Raw genomic sequence first — 18,009 nt, forward strand, 5'->3', positions numbered from 1 at the left:
GTTTCGAAACGTCAGCTTTCCTGCTCCTCTGATGCTGCTTGGCCTGCTGTGTTCATCCAGCTCTACACCTTGTTATCTTCTTGCCTGTAATGCCTTCCAGGGCACCCTGAAGTGGCGAAAGGTGCTATATAAATGCACATTTTTCCTTTGTGAGAGTATCAACAATTGTGTTGTGCTCAAGAAAGAAAGAAAAGAAAGAAGAAACTTGGCAGGATAAAGTAATTTGTTTATATATTTAAAAAAAAACAGATTTCTTTGCATACTGATAACCAGGATGCTGTCTTAATTAACATCCGCTATTAAGAATGAAATAAATTTGCATAGTAATGAACCTCCAATTAACATCTTTTTATCATGTTAATAAACAAACTAGCGTCCTGTTTAAAAAATAAAATAACTTCAAGTGGATGGCTTACTGGATATAGCATCTCAAATACATTTGGGATGGGAATGATTAAAAGAAAAAAAATCATTTAAGTACAGCTTGTGCTGCTGGCTATAATTTTCTGATTCATTTATGGTATATTGTGAAAATGCAGCATGGAGTCTGAGGCTTCAGAGATTAGAGGTACAAACTCATTGTTTTTAAAGATGTTAAAGTTCCTTTTGAAATATGCATTTTCTCTCCTCTTGCTTGAAGATATGAATAATTAACAACTCCCCTGGATAACTTTCCCTGATTGTAGCTTTTAATGATCATTGATGCATTGTTTTTATGTTGCCTGTACCCGGGTTACCAAGCAACATGTGCTGCTATCAAGGTGCTTGTCTTTACATTTCCTCCCCCTCTCCCTCCGTTTTGTTAGCCCGCTTCACTTCTCACCCGTAGACAGTGATTGTTCGCTGATCTTCTTTGGCTCTCTATCTGTAGAGCTTCAGTTGTAAAGTCCTTATCCTTTGTTTCCAGGTCCCTCCAGATGTCAAGTGTCTCTCGCTCCGCAACCCTCCGAGATCTCTGTGCTCCTCTGAACTCGCACCATACCCTGTTCATCTGTCATCACTCTTTTTGCTAATCTACACTGGCTCATGGTTCATGCGATTTTAAAATGTTCTTCCTCATTTTCATATCCCATTCTTCATGGTCTGGCTTCTCCCAGTCTCTGTAACCTTCTGCAGCCCCACACCCCTCCAAGATCCCTGCTCTTCCCCAATTCTGTGGGTTTTATCCCGATTTTAATCATTACTCTGGCCATCCCTTCAGTTGCCTGGGTTCTAAGTAGTGAAATTCCATCCCTACACATGTCTTCTTCTGTAGAAACCCTGCAAAGCCTAGCTCTTCGGCCACCCTTGGTGTGAGAATCTTTTGAGATATTTTCCCAGTCAACCTCTGCAGAAATGTTAAGACATGCCTCTGGAGCAGTTGGGACTTAAACCCAGACCTCCCTGACCCAGAGGTAGGGGCACTGCCACTGTGTTGCAAGAGCTGTCTCTGAAATGCTTTGATAATTGCCTATGGGAAGGGACATTCGACATCCCTTGGCTATTCTGTGCATGACCTTAGAAGTAGGGTGCCAGCAGGCAATTCCACTGCCGTAGGCATCACAGTCAAGCCTGAGCCTCAGTACGGGGCACAGATTAGCAATTCAGAACAGGAACTGATCCTACAGTCAGACACCACTGTCTGCCTAGTTAAGGACCTTGGTGATTTCAAACAGAACTTTAATATTCATCAAGATTATTACAAGGTTTAATAAGACAGATGCTGAGCAGATGCTGCCTCTGTTTGTGAGACCAGAACTCAGATTCATCAATAAAAAATAGACACTAATAAATGCAATTGGGAATTCAAGGGGAGAATGTAGAACTTGCTCCCACAGGGAGTGGCTCAAGCAGGTATCAGAGATGCATTTAAAAGAAATTTAGATGGATACGCTAGGAAGAGAGGGAGTAGAGTTAGGTCAATTTGAGAGAGAAGGAGCTTGTGTGAAGCATAAAACGCTGTCATGTTATGTTTCTGTGCTGGGAATTCCATATAACTGAGTGACTGACAGAGGTCTGGGTAACTGACTGGCCTTGGGAGGGTGAAGGATGTTAACTTTGAAATAATAGTGTCCAGTTATCTCTGGGAGGAGACTATGAATTAGACCACAAGAGGAAGGAGCATAATTAGGCCCCTCAAGTCTGCTGCACCTTTCGGTCATGGCTGATATGTTTCTCAACCCCATTCTCCTCCCTCCTCCCCGTAACCTTTGATCCCTTTACCAATCAAGAACCTATCCATCTCTGTCTTCAAACCACTCAATGACCCAGCCTCTGCAGCAATGAGTTCCATGGATTCACCACCCTCTGCCTGAAGAAATTCCTCCTCATCTCAGTTCTAAAGAGTCGTCTCTTCACTCTGAGGCTGTCCCCTTGGGTCCTAGTGTCTCCTATTTGTGGAAACACCTTCTCCACATCCACTCGATTCAGGCCTTTCAGTGTTCTGTAAGTTCCAATCAGATCCCCCCCGTTCATCCTTCTAAGCTCCATCGAGTACAGACCCAGAGTCCTCAACCGCTCCTCATATGGTAAGTCCTTCATCCCCGGATCATTCATGTAAACCTCCTGTGGACTCCCTCCAATGCCAGCGCATCCTTCCTTAGATACGGCACCCAAAACTGGGGTGATTCGGGTTTTAGTTGTGCAGCTATAGAGTTTGACTCACTGAAACCAAGTATGGTTGAGTGAAGAGAGGTAGACATTTTTAAATTAATCTGTTCAGAATCACCTCAGGAACTTGAACCCAGGCCTCCTGATCCAGAGGTAGGGATGCTACCGCAAGAGCTCTTTGGTAATGGCACTGTAGTGCCACTCCATTATTAGAGGGTCACCACTCCTCAGGCAAAGGGAAAGCATCTTCATGGGAACCTCAGCTGCTGCGAGAAATGGAGCCATTCTGTTGGTGTTAGTCTGCATCACAAGCTAGCTGTTTGACCAACTGAGCTAACTGACTGGAAGTGTTTTTTTGTAATACTTTGCTCTGTAAATAAGTGTGACGTTGAGTAAAGATTTACTCCACTTGTATCCTTCATCACCTGGCATTATGCGTGAGTGTAAAGGATAGACTTAAACTTCAGGAAGGTCAGCACTCTTCACCAAGTCACTGTGTCAATGAGAAATTGCTTCATTGATTTGCAATGGAAACCACAACAACAATAACTTCACACCTTCTGATGGAAGAAAGGTGTCCCAGGATGGCTCACTGGAGGACAACCCGGTGTAATAAAACGCTGAAGTGAAAAGTAATTTTCACCCCCTCGCCACCAACTCTGGTTGAGCACAGCCCAGAATGTCTCACCATGTGATCTCTCTTCATCTCACTCTACCCCCCACACCCCTGCCTCCTCCTCTACCAACCCCCCAAAATACCTGATGCTGGTCACCAAACCAGTTCATTCCAGTCTTCCGACACCAAAGCAACTTCTGTTACTTAATTGGATGGTGGTTGGTTCGTCCCACCTCTAACATTTTTTACAGCCATTAAGAAAGAATGGTTTGCATTTACATAGCGCCTGTCACGACCTCCTAGTTTGTCATGCTGCGAATGAAGTACTTTGTGAGGTGTTGTCACTGTTACAGCATAGAAAGTATGGTGACCAATTGGTGCACAGTGCGATCCCACATTGAGCATGTGATAATCGCCATACGATCTGATTTTATGATGTTGGTTGAGGGGTACGCACTGGCCAGGACTCCTAGGAGAACTCCCCTCCTTTTTTGTTTCAAAAAGATCTTTATGATCCACCTCCGAGAGCAGATGATTAATGTCTCTTCTGAAAGATGGCACCTCTGACAGTGCAGCACACCCCTCAGTCCTGCACTGGAGTGACCACATTGATTTCTGCAGTTTGTTTCAAGAATGTGGCTGGATCTTGAAGCCTGGTCATTCAGAGGGGGGGGAGTACATTGCCAGATGAGCCACAGACACATGCTCTTTAAAGAAAAGACATACATGACTTCTTTTTTTTAACATGTGCCCCTTTGATGTTTTTGCTTGGGTGCCTGTAACCCCTAACTTTTTGGACAATATTGATCCCTCAGCCAGAAAATGCAAGCAAAATCAGGAGGTCAGGTCAGTGCTGTTTGTGGGATCTTGCTGCGCACAAAGTGGCTCCCGTGCTTCCTGCATCCCAACAGTGAATACATCTTTTTGTAAAAAGAAAAGCTCCATTGTCCATGCGGTTTTGAGATGTTTGACAGTTGTGGGAAGTGCTACATCAATGCAAGTCTTCCTTTCTTATTGCCTGCAGCAGCGAGTTGGCAGATCAATTGTTAATTTCTGGAGATTCCAGGCTAACCCCTGGAGAGTTGGCAGCCCTCTTAAATCCCTGACTGCTCGAAGCTGCGTGGGCTCAAAGCATATGTAGTGTGTACTTTCCAAAAAGGAAAGCCACGGTCTCTGAGCTCAGAGGCAGGAGCCTTGCTGCAGCTTGTTCAAGGCTGGTCCAACAAAGTGTGAAAGGACCTCATAAAGCGAGACAAGATCAAGATCAGGAAAAGAGATGAGAGCTGCTTGCTCGTTTTGGCGAGCGATGGTCTGAGCCAGTAAAGCAGATGATCACTGCATCCGTCCTTCAGAGCAGACAACACTTGCCATTTGTCTTTGGCGCTGGGTGTGGTTGAAGAATTGCTTTGCATTTTGGCTGCAACCACTCGCTCTGGCTGGACCCTAAGCCAATAATGTCAGCAGGATTTATTTTTTGGCAGAGGGTTCCCTTTGCAATTATTGTCCAATTAGCTAATGGGGGTTTTGCATCATTGCCAAGCACATGATGTCAGTTTAGGTTGGCTGGTAAGTTTCTCTCTCTCTCTTTCTCTTTCTCTCTGTCTCTCTCTTTCTTTCTCTCCCTCTCTCTCACACACACACACTCTCTCTCTGCATAGGTTGTCAGCGAGAGGACGGTTCGGACAGAAAGACGCCCCCTCATTTAACATGTGGGTGTAGGCCCAGTCTGAGCTGCCTAACAGAGCTGAGGCCCATGGATCTGGTTTGTGGGGTTGAGCACAGGCCAGTACCTGAGAAGTGGGGACTGAGAACACCCCGTGTGCTCTGGTCTGCAAGCTGGGGCTGCAGGATACCATTGGAAATTCTATCCAGGCCCTGCGACAGTGTGTCAATGTTTGAATGGGACACAGCGCAAATTTCAGGCACTTGTGGGGCTGACTTCATGAGGGGTGAGGGAGCAGGGGTTGGACAAGAGCAACAGCTTGCATTTGTATGGCACCTTTAACTCATAGCAGACGACTTAACAATATGGGAATGAATCATGATGGATAATGGGGGCAAGTGACTGAAAGCCTGGTTGAAGAGGAATTAATTTAAAGGAGCACCTTAAAATAAAACTGGGGCAGCACAGTGGCTCAGTGGTTAGCATTGCTGCCTCACAGCGCCAGGGACGCAGGTTCGATTCCACTCTCGGGCGACTGTCTGTGGGGAGTTTGCACATTCTCCCCGTGTCTGCATGGGTTTCCTCCAGGTGCTGCGGTTTCCTCCCACAGTCCAAAGATGTGCAGGTTAGGGTGGATTGGCCATGCTAAATTGCCCATAGTGTTCAGGGATGTGTAGATTAGGTGGGTTATAGGGGGATGGGTCTGGGTGGGATGCTCTGAGGGTTGGTGTGGGCTTGTTGGGCTGAAGGGCCTGTTTCCTCACTGTAGGGATTCTATGATTCTAAATGGTTCACACTTGAGATTTGGCCATTTAGCCAGGAGGGGACTGGTCAAGGAACATAGAAATAGGCCACTGAGCTCGCTGAACCACTCAATTAGGTCATTGATGATCATCCATCTCAATACCTATCTCCATATTCCTTGATGTCACTAGTCTCCAGAAATCCATCGATCTCTGTCTCGAACATGCTCAGTGACTGAGCTTTTACAGTCCTCTGGAGTAGACTATTCCAAACATTCAATGCTGTCTGAGTGGGGGAATTCCTCCTTGTCTCAGCCCAAAATGGCTTTTCCCCTGTCCTGAAAGGTCATGTTTCTTGGCTCTAGACTCACCAACCAGTGGAAGGATCCAACCTACATCCATCCCTGTCATGTTTGGTTGGTAATTTGTAAATTTCAACATCACTATTCGTTGTCTGTGAATGAAAGTGGAGCATTGCCTGTTTGTTTGGCCTAGAGGGTGAAATGTCATTTGTGAATATTGGCACAGCCAACCTATAACCCAAGGCAGGGACAAAAACAGAAGTTGCTGGAAAAGCTCAGCAGGTCTGGCAGCATCTGTGGAGGAAAAAAAACAGAGTTAATGTTTCAGGTCCGGCGACCCTTCCTCAGAACAGGACCCGAAACGTTAACTCTGTTTATTCCTCCACAGATGCTGCCAGACCTGCTGAGCTTTTCCAGCAACTTTGTTTTTATTCCTGATTTACAGCATCTGCAGTTCTTTTGGTTTTTATTTAGCCCAAGGCTGGGGTTTTGTGGAAGTGAAATCACAGTGGTCCTCCAAAACCAGATTGGCCGAATCATGGAGTAGGGACCAAGGGTAGATATAACCCTTCACACCCCATCACCCACACCACACACATTGGTCCTACCACTGTGGCAACACAACTGATAACCAATAGTATAATCTTATATCCATCATGGAGACATGGTTAGAAGGAGATCACAGCTGGGTGATAAATATTCAGGGCTACTTGACTTTTCAAACAGGAAAAACAATAAGGAAAGGATAGTGGGCTGAACTAGTTAGGACAAGATGGCATAAGTACAACAGCAAGAATTAATTTTGAATCAGCTGATGTGGAATTCATATGGCTGGAGCTAAGTAATAACAAGGGAGTGAACACACCTTCATTCAGAAAAGGGCAGGAGATAAAAATAGGCAACAATAGGCCAGTTACTGGGGAAAGCAGAAGATAAGTGGATAGAAACTTTTTGTTAGTTGTAGTTGTGAACATACAGTAAAATATGTGTAAGCCACCACAAAAACGGCACCATTTAATTACAGAAGTTATAAAATGTTACAGTCTGTTATAAAAGACAGAGTAGCAGAGCATTTAGAAATAGCTAATGTGATCAAGCAAAGTCAACATGCCTCCATGAAGGGGAAGCGAAGCCATGTCTATCAGGTTTATTGGAGCCATCACAGTGTAGAGCTGGAGGAACACAGCATCTGAGGAACAGGAAAGTCGATGTTTTGGGTTGGGACCCTTCATCAGAGCTGGGGAGGGGGAAGGGAGCTGGGAAATAAATAGAGGGAGGATGGGTGGGGCTGGGGGAAGGTAGGTGGGATGGGATAAGTGGATGCAGATAGTGGGCTAGTGGGGATTGGTCAGTGGGAAGGGTGGGGTGAATGGGTGGGCAGGAAGATTGGAGTTCTTTATAGAGTCATAGAGCTGTACAGCAGGGAAACAAACCCTTCGGTCCAACTCATTCATGCTGACCAGATGCACACTAGATGAGGCACGGTGGGCTCAGTGGTTAGCACTGCTGCCTCACAGCACCAGGGACCTGGGTTCATTTCCAGCCTCGGGCAACTGTCTGTGTGGAGTTTGCACAGTCTCTACGTATCTGCACGGGTCTCCTCCCACAGCCCAAAGTTGTACAGGTTAGGTGGATTGGCCATGGGAAAAGCAGGGTTACAGGGATAGGGTAGGAGGTGGGTCTAGGCAGGTGTCGGTATGGACTTGATGGGCCGAATGGCCTGCTTCCATACTGTACAGATTCTATGATATCCTAAATTAATCTAGTCCCATTTGACCCATATCCCTCTAAACCCTTCCTATTCATGTACCCATCCAGATGCCTTTTAAATATTGTAATTGTACCAGCCTCCACCACTTCCCCTGGCAGCTCATTCCATACACGCACCACCCTCTGCATGAAAAAGATGCCCCTTACGTCCCTTTTAAATCTTTCCCCTTCACCTTAAACCCATGTCCTCTAGTTTTGAACTCCCTCACCCTAGGGAAAAACCCTTGTCATTCAATTTATCTATACTTGTCATGATTTTATAAACCTCAATAAGGTCACCCTTCAATCTCCTACCCTCCAGTGAGGAAAGTCCCAGCCTTTCCAGTCTATTTTTATATCACAAACCCTTCATTCCCAGCAACATCCTGGTAAATCTTTTCTGAACCCTCTCCAGTTTAATAATATCCTTTCTATAACTGGGCAACCAGAACTGCACACAGTACTCCAGAAGAGGCCTCACCAATGTCCTGTAGAACCTCAACACGATGACCAAACTCCTACAGTCAAAGGTCTGAGCAATGAAGGCAAGCGTGCTAAATGCCTTCTTAACCACCCTGTCTACCTGTGACACAAATTTCAAGGAATTATGTACCTGAAACCCTAGGTCTCTCTGTTCTACACCACTGCCCGGGCCCTACCATTAATTGTATAAGCCCTGTATAAGATGGCATGAGGAACACAGAGTGGTGAATGAAACAAAATGACAGCACCAAGAAAGCGCCTGTCAAGATTTAGACTTCTCTTAATAAACTGCCCACCCCTGTCAGTACTGTCGCTGCTGAGGAAACTGTGCTCCCTTAATGCGTCTCCAAGAGCTTTGAACGCTCCTGTCATCTGCCTTTCATTTCATTGATGTCGTCGCTTCAGTTAATGCGAATTTATCCAGCAAAATCCAGTGACATTTGGTGGACAAACTGTAATGCATCCTGGGGGGGCCTCCTGTCTGTCTGTTCCACCCCATGCTCTCTCTCCCTGAAATGCCATTTCTGTGTCAACATGCAGGACTCCCTCTTCCCACTCTCCCTCTGATGTTTCTCCACTAAATTGTAGATAAATAATACTTATGAAGACAAAGCGTCCTTCCCGACTCAAATGTCCCAAGTGATTTACAGCCGTTTAGGTGTTTTCGAATGTAGTCACTGCTGCACTGCAGGCATCACCATGTGTGCACAGCAAGTGCCACCTTTAACATTCACTCCCTCTTGATGCAATGACAGTGGGCACTGTAGCAACTTACCCAGCCTCCTCCAGTGCACCTTCCAAACCCATGATGTCTGCCGTCCAGAAGGACAGGGGCAACAGATACATGGGAACATCACACCCCTTAGGTTCCCCTCCTGAATTCACTGTCGTTGGGTTAAAGTCCGAGAACACCCTCCCTAACAGCGCTGTGGTACGGGACCCAGGAGAGAGTGCTACATTTGGGGTCATTTACCGAGATCTGCTAAGCTTGGGTTTGGGTGTTGGGGGGGCAGGATCCCGGCCCAGGATCAGCACCAGGAAACCGTGATTTCCATCCGCAACCTTGTGTGGGTGTACTCCCAACATGGGGACTGTAGTGGTTCAAGAAAGCTGCTCACCATCACCTCCAGACAGACAATAACTGCTGCCGTGCCTACAATCCTTGAAAAGTTTTTACACCTCCTTCAGAATCACCCCATTGCTGTGGGTCTGGAATCACACGGGGAGTCCAGACCAGGTAAGGACGGTAGATTTCCTTCCCTGGAGGACATCGGTGAACCAGGTGGGTTTTCACAACAATTGACAGTGGGTTTCAGAGGCACCGTTAGCTTTTTGAAGAACATTTTTGAATTAATTCAAATGTCACCACCTGCCATGGGGAGAGAGTTCAAACCCATGTCCCCAGAACGTTATCCTGGGGTTCTAGATTGCTAAAGTCACATTAGATCTGCCTCCCTGTCTCCAAGGTTCTAGTGAATTTCTGCAGTCCATCGATGCTATCTTGCCGCACTGGAACCTTTGCTGAGGATCTGGGTGTTCCCTGCTGGATGTCAGTAAGCTTGGAGACATTGCTTGGCCTGTGGTCTTGCGGAAACATTAGGAACCCAATTTTTTTTATTCATTCACAGGATGTGAGCATCCCAGCATTTATTGCCCATATGGCAGTTAAGAGTCACCCACATTGCTGTGGGTCTGGAATCACATGTAGGCCATACCAGGTAAGGATGGCAGCTTCCGTCCCTAAAGGACATTAGTGAATCAGATGGGTTTTTCCCCCAAAAATTGGGGATGGGTTCAGGGTCGTCACCAGATGCTGAATTCCAGATTTTTATTGAATCCAAATTTCACCATCTGCCGTGGTGGGATTTGAACCCAAGTCCCCAGATCATTACCTGGCTTTCTGAATTAATGGGTCTTAGTGATAATATCACTAGGCCATCGCCTCCATGCAATGCATGGGGTTACAGGATTGATGGAAGAGCAAGGAAGGAGGACCCCTTCAGATATGTTCGAGGAGTTTTAAGACATCATCCATCTTCAGAAGACAGATTGGAAAGAGAGCATGAGAGATCGGGAATGGGAAGGTGTGGAGATGATTTTTGCATAGCAACAGGAGTGAGAAATTCTGCCCTGTATTTGAGTCTCCTTTACTCCACAAAAGGGCATGGGTGGTGGTTTGTACGGTGCGCAAAGACTGATATGGACTGAATGGCCTATTTCTCTGCTGTACATTGAAGGTGATTCAAGTTGAAACCGACTGGGCGCAGACATGATGGGCTCAATGGCACAGGACAATTCAGTGATTCTGAGCAATGGGCAGCCTGTGTGATTTATTGTGCTTTGTTTTTCAGAAGTGACATATATTTACTGATCCTTTATCTCTCTGTCCCTCTCCCCCAGCTGCCTTGCGTGTGTGAATGGCTCCTTTCCTTGCCACTGGTGCAAATACCGTCATGTTTGCACTCAGAATGCCGCGGACTGTTCGTTTCAGGAGGGTCGAGTCAGCGTTTCAGAGGTAAGCTCTTGTGATGGGACTCTGCAGTAGATTACTGTCTGTATGAAGCTGAGGGTTGCTGCATTACAGAAATCCCCCATCCCCTCCCCAACACCAGCACCTCCACAGAAAGATGGCACCTGAAGAGTGGCAATTGGTTGGGTTCGGTGTAGACAGTGGCAAGATGGGTGGGAGAGGGATGGTGACACAGCCATTATTAATGAAGAGTTGGCTCAGGACTGACGGACTCTCTTTGAACAATTTTTTTTTACTTAAACTATTCAAAATGGCGTCAGATCGTGGTGATAGTGAAAAAGCTTTTCACTGCAAAACTTTTCTCATTGTAAAATACATGTGACATTAAATTCATTCATTCATTCAGATAGTGATTCCCTAACATGGTATATTTATGGACAAAAACAAATTTGCTGGAAAAGCTCAGCAGGTCTGGCAGCATCTGTGAAGGAAAAAACAGTGTTAATGTTTCGGGCCCAATGACCCTTCCTCAGAACTGGACCCGAAACGTTAACTCTGTTTTTCCCTTCACAGATGCTGCCAGACCTGCTGAGCTTCTCCAGCAACTTTGTTTTTGGTCCTGTTTTACAGCATCCGCAGTTCTGTTGGTTTTTATATGGTATATTTATGGATGGCTCTTCCATTAATGAGCTGTGCCATAAAGGCACCTTGTCACACATCAGTGGACAGAAGTGATTGAAATTCAGCGCTGGGCACATTTGACTCCATGCTCACTGTGCCCAGCCGGTCGAAATTCCTGTCTAATCAGTGGGACTTCTGTTCGAGGTCACGACTTTAAAGATAACCCGGGGAACGTGGGGAGAAGCAGTCATCATCGTCAGGGTCTGAGCAGCATTCCAGCTGGTAATCTGCTCCATCCTCTTGGAGAGACATTTCATGGGAGACATCTGCCCGGAGGCCTCGAGGTTGCTGTCCTCCCCAACCATTATGGATGGAAAGCTCCGGTTCTTGTTTGCTCCAGATCGGCAACAGCAGGGGGTGCTGTTTGGCGCTCATGGCTTAGGCGAGGGTAATGATTGGCCCGGTTCCCTGCTCCTGGCCCCGGTTCTCTGGTTTATGATGAGCGTGCATGCCGGATACAAAAACAGAAATTGCTGGAAAAGCTCAGCAGGTCTGGCAGCGTCTGTGGAGAGAGTTAACATTTCCGGTCGAGTGGCCCTACCTCAGAACTCGGATGTTGCCTTTTTGTCTTCCATCCCCCTTTCTGGCACCCCTGTCCTATGGTCCGTCCCACTCAAACTGCAATCTTTGAGCCCCCTTCTGTCATTCACCCCTCTCTTTCTCTGGGGCGGGCCTAAGAGGTTGGGGTGGGCGTAACCTTGAGTTGACGGGGGCAATGTCAGAAAGCACATCTCAGCACAAGGAGAAGTGGAAGTCTGCGAGAGTCTACCTCCAAAAAAAACTATTCAGGCAATTGAAAACGTCAGAACTGCGCATGACAGGACATTATTGGGAAAGAGTGTGGAGGGCTGTGGAACCAGGATGGGTTTCTGGAGTCATGAGTGCTTTAACGAATAGAATGGGCTTGTGGGGCTGACTGGCATGCTCCAGCTCCAAATCACCTTCCTTATTCTGGACCAATTACAAAACAGATCACTTTATTACAAACCCTCAGGTGAGAATTAGGGGGCTGGAGTAGATGGACAAGCTTAAATGTTGAGGTGCATTGCTCATAACTTTCGCAACGGCCATGATTTTCTGACAAGGGTTCATTCTTGCCTGGCCTCTCTGCCAGTCCCAGGGGAATGTCTGCATGGCTTTGAGTTTTGTTCTGTATTGCTGAGTGCGATGCAGCATCTTTTATTGTGTGTTCTGTTGCCTCATTGCAGTTTGGTTCAAGATAAGACTGGCTGAGGAGAAGTTCAAGTCAAGTGCTGTCTTCAAAGTAACACTATTTATTTTACATTAATACTAACTACTGCTATATATGGTCCTCATAGATCCACCAAGCTCTGACTTATAATTACATTAGGTTATGACTAATCGATCTTCTTTGAAATTTCATGTGAACTTACTCCCAGAAAATCTCACATTCTGGTGTATCTTCCCATCTGCTCTAACTCCGCCTACACTGCGAAATTTATACCCAGTGATGTGCAGTTCCCTGACATCATTGCAAGGTTGTTCCAGGGTCCTAATGCCCTTACACAGTCGAGTGTTCCCTTGCCTCCCCACCTTCCTTCCCTCTTTCTTTTATAGGGAAAGTAGCCACTGTTTGTGGACATGTAACATCTACATCTTACCATAGACTGGGTAATTTGAAAGCTCTGCCCTTGACGATAATGCATAGCGATGGTGTTCCCTGACAGGATGGAGCGTTACCTTCTACAGCTTCACTCGGATCCATCACAGTAACAGTGGAGAGGGTTTGGGAGGAGCTGGGGTTTCAGGATGGTGGGAGTTGCTAGGAATTGTCACTTAATCAGCTGGACCTGACAAACCCTGGATCTGAATCGCCAAGAAATGTCACTGGGATGTAAAGGACACTGCTTCTTTAAACACGTTCCTTGAACTTTTTCGTAAGTCGTAAACTGATTGAAAATGGGGGAGGGGGAGAATGTTAATTGGGAGCGATAGTTGAAGGGGTCATGTGATGGACCAGTGAAGAATACATTCCAAGTTGGCATTGCCCCAGGGCGAGGAGGGAGTGCATTTTAATCCCAATAGCCTGCCTTAATAAAATGTCTGCAGTGATTGTAATGAGGTCAACCAGGTGGACCTCATAAAATAGGAGTTCTTTGATTGAGGCTGTTAATTTGGTCCAATCAGGGAGCCCTGGCTGACAGGAGTGTCAGAGATTCTGTTCTTTCTGACAGCAGGCTCTGAGGAAGCTGGATCAGTATTAAGGACTCTCTGCATGTAAATAAAGGGTGACTTGGTGATGGAATACTCTCTGGAGTTATTTCTGGTCTGTAAAGAATCGATGCACATTCATGAGATACCACCCCTCCTGCTTGCTTTTATTTGGCTGTGGTTAATTGCCTGTGAAATCCATCTCTGATCAGAGCTCTTTTCAGACTCACAGACCAAGGTAATGTCACATAATGGCGCACTGCTATGTGGCTGGGGGATGCGAAAGGGGTTTCAAATATTAACTTGATTTGGAGGGGTGAGAGTGCCCCCCTTTAATAAATACCAGTGCTAATGGCCAATTATAAGCCTAACATTTAATTATCCTATTCCTGCCTCCCACAATGCTGGCTTTGAGATTCCCGTGTTAGTCAGAAATACTCTCCTTTTCTCTCATTGTTTTCTCAGTGAAGTCACTTCTCCAACAATTAGACTGTAGAGACATTGTCAACCTTGCTAGTTAATCCCATTATCTACATCTACATTTAGCAGGCGACTGGAACCTTACCTCTGGAAGAGGAGGAAATAAAATTCGAACAAAGGGACGCGCAAAGTGTTAACGTTACCAGTTCCCATTAAACTGCAGAATGGAGACTTGGCTTTCACATGTTTGAAATGGGGCCCCGTTGTACTTGAGAAGGTTAATTGCCTGGCATTTAAACCGAAGCAAGGAAGCTGGTTGTGTTTGTGCCAGGGACTGGAATGCTTGCTAAAAATGGGTGATCACTGTCACCTGAGGTCAGGTATACAGTTGCCAAATCTCCAGACACTGAAGATTAATCTCCAGCGAGAAAACTACTTGTCAGCAAAACTCAAAAAGGAAAATAAATCAGTAGAGGGTTAAAATAATCATTTATGAAAATTTTCTTTGAACACGTTTCTTAGTAGAGTTTTATGGGGAGCCAGTGCCTTGGTGGTAATATCACTGGACTAATAATCTGGAGGACCAGCCTGGGGCCACAGGTTTAAATCTAACCAAGGCAGCTGGTTGAATTTAAATTCAGTTTTGTAAATCTGGAATTGTTTCAGTTCTAAGGAAGAGTCACTGGATCTGAAACGTTAACTCTGATTTTTCTCCGCAGATGCTGAGATTTTGCAACAATTTCTGTTTTTTTTTCTGGAATTGCTAGTCTTGGTGATAATGAATTGATTGTTGTAAGAGCCCGTCTGGTTCTGTAACATCCTTTAGGGAAAGAAATCTGCCACCCTTACCCGGTCTGGGCCACATATAACAGTGTGGTTGACTCTTAACCAACCGTTGAAATTGTCCAGTAAAAGCTGATTGGGTCTATCATATTGCTGCAGAAATAAACCCTGTAGATATAGCGACACAACATGGAATGCAGCACTCAAGAGAAGGTGACTGCTCAAGGGTAATTAACGATGGGCAATACTTAGCCAGTGACGGTCACATCCCAAGAATAAATAAGACCAGAAGTTGGCAAGCCTAGTCCTCCATATAATGGTTAAGTTGGGCTTGAGGTGCTCAAAAGACTACTGTCTCATTGCAATTTTCCATTCCCTACACAGTGTGAGGCACGACCTCTCAGCTGAAACTGTCCAAAACCAATCTGCAAGGACAATCTACTGAGGACAGTTTGAGTAGGTTGGGTCTGTTACTCATTGCAATTCAAAAGAATGAGAGGTGACCTTATTGAAACATACAAGATTGTGAGGGGACTTGTGGGTAGATGTGGAGAGGTTGTTTCCCCATGTGGGAGAATTTAGGACCAGAGGACATCATCTCAGAATAAAGGGTCATCCATTTAAGACAGAGTCATAGCCAAATCATCCATGCTGACCAGACATCCCAATTTGACCTAGTCCCATTTGCCAGCATTTGGCCCATCTCGCTGTAAACCCTTCCTAATCACACCCATCCAGATGCCTTTTAAATGTTGTAATTGTATCATCCTCCACCACTTTCTCTGGCAGCTCATTCCATACACTCCTTGTGTGAAAAAGTTACCCCTCAGTTCCTTTCTAACCTTTTCCCTCTCACCTTAAACCTATGCCTTCTCGTTTTGGACTCCAATACCCTGGGAAAAAGACCTTGTCTATTCACCCTATCCGTGTCCCCCATGATTTTATAAACCTCTATAAGGTCACTCCTCAGCCTCTGAGCCGCCAGGGAAAATAGCCCCGGCCTATTCAGCCTCTCCCTATAACTCAAACCCTCCAGTCCCGGCAACATCCTTGTAAATCTTTTTCTGCACCCTCTCAAGGTTAGCAGCATCCTTCTTATAGTAGGGCGACCAGAATTGAATGCAGCATTCTAAAAGTGGCATCACCAATATCCTGTATTGCTGTTACATGACATCCCAGCTCGTTTACTCAGGGTTCTGACCAATGAAGGCATGTGTACCAAATGCCTTCTTCACCATCCTATCTACCTGCGACTCCACTTTCAAGGAACTATGCACCTGCATCCCTAGGTCTCTCTGATCGGCAACACTCCCCAGGGACCTACCATTAACTGTATAAGTCTGCCCTGATTTGCCTTACCAAAATGCAACTCCTCACATTTATCTAATATCTTCAGATGAAGGTCCTGTTGTACTCTGAGGTAATCGTCTTCACTGTCCACTACACCACCAATTTTGGTGTCATCTGCAAACTTATTAACCATGCCTCCTATATTTGCAACCAAACCATTTATATATATTATGAAAAGCAGTGGACCCAGCACCGATCCTTGTGGAATGCTGCTAGTTACAGGATTTGAGTCTGAAAAGGAAGCCTCCACCACCACTCTCTATCTCCTACCTTCAAGCTAATTTTGTATCCAGTTGGCTAGCTCCCCTTGGATTCCATGTGATCTAACCTTGCTAACCAGTTTACCATGCAGAACCTTGTTGAACACTTTGCTGAAGTCCATACAGACAATATCTACCGCTCTGCCATCATCAATCTTCTTTGTCACCTCTTCAAACAACTCAATCAATTTAGTGAGGCATGATTTCCCGTGCACAAAGCCACGTTAACTGTCCCTAATAAATCCTTGCCTTTCCAAATGCATGTTAATCCAGTCCCTCAGAAACACCTCCAATAACTTACCTATCATTGATGTCAGGCTCACTGGTCTAAAGTACCCCGGCTTTTCCTTGCAGCCTTTCTTAAAAAAAATGGCACCGCATTCGCCATCCACCAGTCTTTTGGCACTTCACCTGTGGTTATTGATGATGATAAGGAATTTCTTCAATCAAAAGGTGGTGAATCTGTGGAATTCTTTATCACAGAGGGCTGTGAAGGCTGGGTCATTAAGCATATTCATGGCTGAGACAGATTTTTATTCAGTAAGGGAATCAAGGGTTTATGGGGAGAATGCAGGAAAGTGGAGTTGAGGATTATCAGATTGGCCATGATCTCAGTGATGAGGAAGCTGACTTGATGGGCTTAATGGTCTATTTTTGGGTCTTTAAGTCTTAAAATGAAGAGATTGCACTCTCTGGTTGCTCATTATTGCAAATTGTAGCTGTGTGTGTGTGTGTGTGTATGTGTGTGTGTGTGTCTGTGTGTGTCTGTGTCTGTGTGTGTGTGTGTGTGTGTGTGTGTAAAAATCAGGCAGTCAGCTTTGATAAATGGACCTGCTTTAGACACTGGGCAATGCAATAAGAATCCATCATTCAGAGCCAGTTGGTTTGCAAGCTTTTCTTGTGGCCTTGCTGAAGCCCCAGGCTCTGCAATTTCCTCGGATAAGTTCGATAACACGCCTTGGGTGGGAATGCTATTGTTGTAATGTCAGCCTGATCCACGCAGTACCCCAGCGTCTGCAGGTTTCTGATGATGGAGTGGAGCACCTGCAGACCAGCTCTGTGAGTGTCACCACAAATACTGCTAACTTCATCAATTCCAAACTGACCAATCCGATTCTGACAAAGTACAATTCCTCAGTTCTGATTGTTTGACCTGCCTGCATGCCCTTCATTCATAACCTGCCTCCCCCACCTCCTGCAGCTGTGATTAATACTACAGCAAGGAAGTGATTCGCAATCTCTCAACATTCCCTCAAATTTCTACACACAAAGAGTAGTGGGTGTTTGGAGCTCTCTTCCTCAAATGGTGGTCGATGCTAACTCATTTGTTAAATTTAGATCTGAAACAGACAAATTTTTATGAAGCAAGGGTATTGAGTGATTATGGACGCAAGGCAGGCAGATGGAATTAGGCCACAGAACCACCATTGAATGGTGTAGCAGGTTCAAGGGACTGAATGGCCTACTTGTGTTCCAATGTTCCTCTTCCTGAGCCATTTCCTCGTTTTCCAGCGCACCTTCAACAAATTTGCATTGATTTCACCCCTAAAACATCCTCACGCTGACTCAACTCTTTTATTGCCACTGGCATACCAACCTTCCTGGAAAGTTTAACCACACTCGCAGTGTCGGGAATGCAAGAGACAAATTGTACACAGCAAGATCCCTCAAGCAGCAATGGTGGTCAGACCATCTGTTCTTAGCCATATTGGTTGATCGATCAATATT

General features: G+C 45.6%; 1 protein-coding gene across 1 annotated transcript in view; it reads left to right on the forward strand.

Moving 5' to 3' along the window:
* LOC109922963 (plexin-A1-like) overlaps positions 1 to 18,009 on the forward strand; it is a 545,204-nt gene that overhangs the window by 306,053 nt on the left and 221,142 nt on the right. Inside the window, exon 9 of the mRNA XM_048606674.1 lies at positions 10,546 to 10,660. Within this exon, the coding sequence (XP_048462631.1) occupies positions 10,546 to 10,660 (115 nt within the window). The remainder of the gene's footprint in view (positions 1 to 10,545; positions 10,661 to 18,009) is intronic.

Source organism: Rhincodon typus, chromosome 16 (assembly GCF_021869965.1).
Source record: "Rhincodon typus isolate 14 chromosome 16, sRhiTyp1.1, whole genome shotgun sequence".
Taxonomy (NCBI): domain Eukaryota; kingdom Metazoa; phylum Chordata; class Chondrichthyes; order Orectolobiformes; family Rhincodontidae; genus Rhincodon; species Rhincodon typus.